At 55.6% G+C, this 6461-nt stretch overlaps 2 protein-coding genes across 2 annotated transcripts; both read left to right on the top strand.

The window, feature by feature from the left end:
- Positions 1–1550: 1550 nt before the first annotated feature.
- On the top strand, positions 1551–4927 carry BZA05DRAFT_396454 (fungal-specific transcription factor domain-containing protein). Its single transcript, XM_051483530.1, has 2 exons — positions 1551–2164; positions 2269–4927. Exons 1-2 carry the CDS (start codon positions 1701–1703, stop codon positions 4478–4480), a joined length of 2676 nt encoding a protein of 891 aa, XP_051340138.1. The 5' UTR covers positions 1551–1700; the 3' UTR covers positions 4481–4927.
- BZA05DRAFT_32463 (uncharacterized protein) lies at positions 4363–5355 on the top strand. The gene has a single exon (XM_051480467.1). The coding sequence runs from the start codon at positions 4671–4673 to the stop codon at positions 5289–5291; it is 621 nt and encodes a 206-aa protein (XP_051340137.1). The 5' UTR covers positions 4363–4670; the 3' UTR covers positions 5292–5355.
- Positions 5356–6461: the final 1106 nt, after the last annotated feature.

The raw sequence follows: 6461 nt of genomic DNA, 5'->3' as shown, positions 1-6461 counted from the left end.
ACGAGCGCCTTGAATCCCCCCTCCCCCCACCATGCACGATCGAAGGCTTGAGGCGGTGGGTTGGTTGCGGTTAGATACCGACATACTTAACGCGCCGTTCCAGAGCAAGCAAGCAAGCACCGGCTTCTTCAGGAGATCTCTTATTTTTTCTCTTCCTCCCTTGCCTGTTTGCTCATTCGCTCGCTGGCTCGCACAGCCCCCAATCTGCCGTGAATCTACACTAATGTCGGAGAGCCAAGACGACTGCACCACCAGTGACCACCACCTCCACTGCCACCACCTCCACTAACCAACTATACCACCAGCACCTCGTCCACCGCCGCCGGCCACCCATAGCCAGTCAAGTTGCCAGCACGCAGAGACCCCCCAAACGTCCTTACGGTATTACGGTATTACCCTTCGTTCGGTCAGTCCAGTCGCGCGTAATAATGTGCGTTGCATCTCGCTCCCTCCGGCGTGCCTGCTCAGTATTGTTATGTAGGTACGGCCAATGCCGCCTGCGCCACGGCAACCGCAACTGTCTTCAAGATTAACCTCCAACCACTGACTAAACTATTTTGTCATCTCCACTACCTTACTCTACATACATACGTTCCCACGGGCCAACCCGAGCACGCTGCACGCCCACGCCCACACTGGCTCACCCCGCGCGCTGATCCGGTAGAGCGCCTAGGGACGAGGAGAGGAGCCCCCCAGGAGGACCGAAGCTCGCAGTTCACGTACGGGTGTCTTACCTATACTACTCAACTCAACTCTACTTTGTTCTGTTCTGCTCTGCTCAACTCCGCTCGACTCTGCTCTGCTCTGTTCTACTCTCCGAGCACCCTCTCATGTCCGTGCCTGACCAACCTCTGCCGTTACGGATCGACGAGACGCAACAGGCTGACCTGTCCCTCGCAGTTTGGATCGATATCTAGGTTGGCGAGGAGCGCTCTCTGTCGGAAAAGAGGTTCCCACTTGCGGCAACCAATTTTCATCGCATCCTAGCGGCCGCGACGAGCTCGGTAAAGGTCTTGTGTCTTGGGATCCAAGACGGGAGTGTTCTTGGGAGGACAACTCCAAGCCATTATTATCGATCCAGCAGCGATAACCCGTCGAAGCGCGAGTATAGTACCAGCAGTCCAAGTCCAAGTCCTTCTTCGCTTGAGGGAGCCGTGGACGTTGTGGGGCGCAAGGTAAGGGACAGGAGAGACGCACCGCAAGGGCGAAGAGGCGGTCAGGCTATCTTGAACGTGGGGGGGAGGAGGGGGGAGGTTTCAGTGAGGACTCACTCGCCGTGGGACGAATCGCATTTGCCTGCAGGGCCCACAAGGGATTAAGAGCGCGGAAAAAAAAGCGAAGGACACTCACACACCCACACACGTCGAACGACAGCGGTGGGGGGAGCTCTGATACACACACACCCTACATACATACGTTAACGACATCTCGACTTTTATTTACAGCTCAACGGCTGCACGACATCCATTCGTGCGCCATACGACAACCCACCTCATACTCACACTCCCCCCTCCCTCCCCCGCCCCCGCCATCCAATATTATCCATTCCACTGAAACGTAAATAAAAATATATATATAAAAAAATAAGCATTTGCACGGAAACAGCCTGCGCTCACACCACTGGCTCCGAATTTTATTCCCGCTCCTGCATTTTTGTTGCCCGTTTCTGTCGGTCGGATCGACCGCCCCGCGATCTCAACATGCAGAGGGAACGCCGAACATTGTCCGTACCCACCATCTCGTATGAGGATGTCGACCAGCAACAAGATCTGGAGATGGTGCAGCAGCATGGCTTCCTGGGGACGGCCCCGTCGCCGTCGCCGTCGCCGTCGTCCCTCACTGCGGCTGCTGTTCTTGGTGCGACTTCGGGGTGGCCCCCGCAACCCCATCCGGGACAAGCCCCGTCGCCGTCTTTTGGCCACAACCATATGGCCACTCTTGGGAAACCACATGTGGCCAGGTCCAGGTCCGCATCAACCTCGTCGCTGTCGACGCCCACGCCAGGCACGCCGAGTCTCAAAAAGAAGATCGTTACCGCCTGCCAGCGATGCAGGACGAGAAAGATTCGCTGCGATGGCGCTCTCCCAGCTTGCCGTAGCTGCGTCAAGGCGGGGGTGGAATGCATCGAGGTCGACAGGGCCGGCGATAACAACATGCCTAGAAGGTGAGCTTCGAAGTCACGCGACTCTTTCACGACATGCTCTCATTGCTGTCGACGGAAGAGTTGGCGCATATCTGGTGGCGTTTCTATGGCTAACCTCTTTGCAGTCATGTGCTCGAGCTCGAAAACAGGATCAAGTGGCTTGAAGACATCGTGAGAGCACAATGTCCTGAAATCGATCTATCGATCGGCCCGACAGTGGAGCTCCGCTCGAGGCCAGCACCGCCCGCAATACGGATCGTCACGACCGGGCCAGACTTCCATCAACCTCTTCAGTGCATGAGCTCTACGTCCTCGCCCGTCTTCGCACTGTCACCGGCATCGACATGTGCCACACCGGTGTCGTTCGAGTTCTCGTCTCCCGGTGTATCCCCGGGATACCTACAGCCCATGAGCCCGTTCACCTTCTCCGAGGTGGGACCTTCCCGTGCTCCGTCACCCGCTCCAGCGAGCCCATTGATGCTGGCGCAAGATACTCCGGCACTTCCCCACGAAGTCTGCTTGCTGGCACTGTCAGCGGCGGAGGAGCCGAAATATTTTGGATCCTCATCGGGGGTCAACTTCGCACGCATGGTCTTTGCGGACGATAGAGGGGACTTGCAGGATGGTGACCTGGAGGGGCTGGAACGACACACACCGGTTCCGAACGTTGAGCCAGCCCCACTGCCGAGCATGGAGGAATGCGCGCCGTTTTTCAAGACGTATTTCGAGAGTGTCCACTTGCAGTACCCGTTTCTTCACCAGCCGACCTTCGAAGCCTGCTTGCAGGCCGTATGCCAGGCGCGAGGCCACGACGATGCGGAGGGGTTACCCCCGGGCTTTTCGGCACCGGTGGCTCGATTCCAAGCATTCATCGTCCTCTCGATCGGAGCACACATACTGTCGACACGAGCGGGCGGGAATTTCAACAGCGAAGGCTATTATGCCGCGGCAATGCAGCTAGCCGGTGATGTTTCGCTGACGGGCAGCCTCCAAGGTGCACAGAATGCGCTCTTGCTGGCTATGCACAGCCTGTATGCAACCGGCGGCCGGAACGTGTGGTATCTGAATGCGATAATCATGGCAACTTGCATCGACCTGGGCCTGCAACGAAAATTCGAGATGCCCGGCGACCAGGGTAAGGCGGCTGTCAAGCGTCGCGTGTTCTGGTGTGCGTACTCTCTCGATCGGAATCTGGGCATCGCCCTTGGCAGGCCTTTCTCGCTTCGCGACGAATCCCTCGATGTTGAATTTCCCCAGGATACAGACAACGACGAGGAACTCGCGAATCCCTCGCATTCCCTGGCAAACTCAAAGTCCATTGGGGCCTCGAGAACCCTCTTCAGCTGCTCGGTATTCGTTTTTAAAATAATGAAGATCATCTCGAGCATCAAGTCCATGCTGTATCGAGTTTCACCATCCACTGGCACTTGGGATATCGGGGAGTGGCAGATAAGAACTTACCAGCAGCTTCTCGACCTCCAGGAGCAGGCTCGGTCTTCCCTCACGGGCATACGTCGGGGTACCGGTTCTCCGTCACAAGTCGCAGGAACACAACTGGTTGAGCTGAAGGTCCACGAAGCCATCCAGTTGCTTTTCCGGCCAAGCCCAATAATCGTCCACCCGACGTCTTTTGCTCTGGACAAATGCTTCCACTCGGCAGTCGAAACCGTCAGGATATACTTCAGGCCGAAGCGATACAACGAGACACCGTATCACCCCTACACCCGTCTGACGGAGAACTCGATATTCCTTGCGGGCATCACGATGCTTTACAGCCACCGGACCTGCCAGGAAGTCCGCGCAAAAGCGGGGGGCGGGTTTCTGGCGGAGGAGATCAGGTGTTGCTCGCAGCTCTTGGCCGACCTGTCCCAGCTGTGGCCGACCGCACAGAAATCAAAGACCAAATTTGATTCATTGGCCCACTCGACGCTGGCGTACTCCTCCGCCACCGCGTCGTCGCGTATGCTCTCACCTCACGACGGTGCGCGCAGGGCGTCGGGCGGCTCGGTCAGATCGTTTGCCGAGAGTCAGACACTGGAAGTGCCCTCGTTGACGCCGTCGGTTCCACCGGCAGCACCGCCCTCATCACCAATGCCCAACAACGGGTGGTACGGCGCCGAAGTCGGGGTACCCCCCGGCAGTCCCAGTCCAAACCTCTGGGTGACCGATCCGGGCTGGGATCTCCAACAAACGACGGAGGACTTCATGATCAACGAGATGGAGGGGATCCAGCGGGGAACCGATCTGGACATACTGGCGAATCTGATGAACGATGATACGGCCATGTGGGGGATGGGTCCCCTGGAACAGCAACAGCAGCAACAGCAACAGCGGTGACTAACCGCCGGTATTCTGGACGAGTGGCTTGAAGGTTTGGGTCTCCCAACCAATGGATTCGACTAGCTAGCTAGCTATCCCTTCTCGCCACCGCTCGTCGCCGCTGCGAACGGGTCACCATCACCATCACATACCTACACATTCACTCCGCCTCCACCTTTCTCTCTCTCTCTCTCTCTCCCATGCGCGCATGGTTGCATGGAGATTGAAGTGGTTACCTACCTTACCTTGCCTGCTTGATTCTCTCTTGTCGGACCTACCTACCTACCTAGTTGTTTCGTTCGTGTTCATGTTCATGTTCGTGTTCGTGTTTGTGTGCGTTTATACCATCTCATTTCGTATAGTCTCTTCTTCTTTCCTTTTCCTTTATGTACGAACCCTTTTTTGCGTTGCATGTGTCCGAAGGAGTAAGAAAGTAGTGGAGGGGGCTGGGGCGATCATTTCGGGTGGCGAGATGGAGGGGGAAGGGGGGGCTATGTATTTACTTACATATGTATCTAAGCTAAGCTACGGTAGACAATGGTTTCATTTCATTTCGCTTTTCCGTTGTGTTGTGGTGAGGATTTGTAGTTGGTTATACGACACGATAGGTCATTGTGCCCATCGAGAAGTTCCAGGCGGGTATGTATCACGGGATATCACTCGATCATTAGCGACGAGGGGCGAGGGGGCTGAGCCGTGGGGCAAAAATGTGGAGCTGATCATAGTTGTCGCGGGAGAGACTCCGCCTCCACGGAGAAGAGTGACGGAGATGAGACCGCAAGTACACACGAGCACGCAATGTGAATACTTGGTGAAAGGGTGGCGTTAAGGCGGCCAAGAGTACTAGGAGGTAACGATCACAAGACGAGGAGATTGCGCCGCTGCGCCTTCGGGTAAATTTTTCTAATTTTTCTAATTTTCTGAGATTTTGAATGTTTTGGAAATTTTGGAAATTTTAATGAATTGCTTTTCCGACGGGACCAGCGGGAATAGGACCGAAGACGGGACTGACGCCGCGGCTGAATGGTTGGCGGGCGGCAATAAGGGGAAAACGTGCGCAGGTGGGAGGGGGGGGAGTGGGGAGGGTTTTACATGTGCTGTTTGCAGTTTTGCCTGTGGGCTTATGTAATTGCTTATGTAAGTAGGTCAGACAGACAGAGAGAGAGACACAGATAGACAGATAAACAGACAGACAGACAGACGGACGGACAGATGGACAGACGGACGGACGGACAGACAAACCGCTCGGCGGCGAGGAGAAAATGAAATTGTTATTTTATCTATTTTCCAAGTCCATGGCAGATGAAAGATGGCAGAGTAATGGTAGACTGATTTGGCTTTTGTGTCATCGTGTCTTTTGTCATTGTCTCACTCGGCGAGGCTCGTCGATGGACGGCGCAGAGTGAATGGACACTGCACTGCGCAAGGTGAATGGACACTGCACTGCGCAAGGTGAATCGACACTACATTGCGCAGGGTGAATCGACACTGCACTGCGCAGGGTGAATCGACACTGCACTGCGCAAGGTGAATCGACACTACATTGCGCAGGGTGAATCGACACAGGACAGCGTAGGGTGAATGGACAGTGCAGTTTGGCGAGACTCGTCGTGACTCGCCGTGACCTGTGCGTGTTTCGGAGGACCTACTGTCTAGGGGCCAGAGGACGTGCCAGTACTAAGTAGTGCTAGGAATCACTCGCTCGCCGCTCGCTGCGCCGTGCTGCGTCACCTCGGCCAGCAAAGCAGGCGGACGGGGTGTGGCTTGGTTTTTCATGTGCTGTTTACAGTTTCGCTTGTGGGCTTATGTAAGTAGGTTAGTCAGACAACTAAACGAAATTATTATTCATTGTTTTTCCCAATCCTAGATGGCAGATGGCAGATGGCAGTGATGTGTCTTGTATCTTGTGTCTTGTCTTTGTCATTGTCTCACGAGGCGAGGCGAGGCTCGTCGATACATATTGGGCTGCGCAGGGACAGCGGAGGGTGAATGGGTAGCG

The sequence above is a fragment of the Tricharina praecox genome, assembly GCF_024521635.1.
Source record: "Tricharina praecox strain CBS 144465 chromosome Unknown BZA05scaffold_10, whole genome shotgun sequence".
In the NCBI taxonomy this organism is placed as follows: domain Eukaryota; kingdom Fungi; phylum Ascomycota; class Pezizomycetes; order Pezizales; family Pyronemataceae; genus Tricharina; species Tricharina praecox.
Note: the sequence above shows the minus strand (reverse complement) of the source record. Positions and strands in the feature narration are given on the sequence as shown.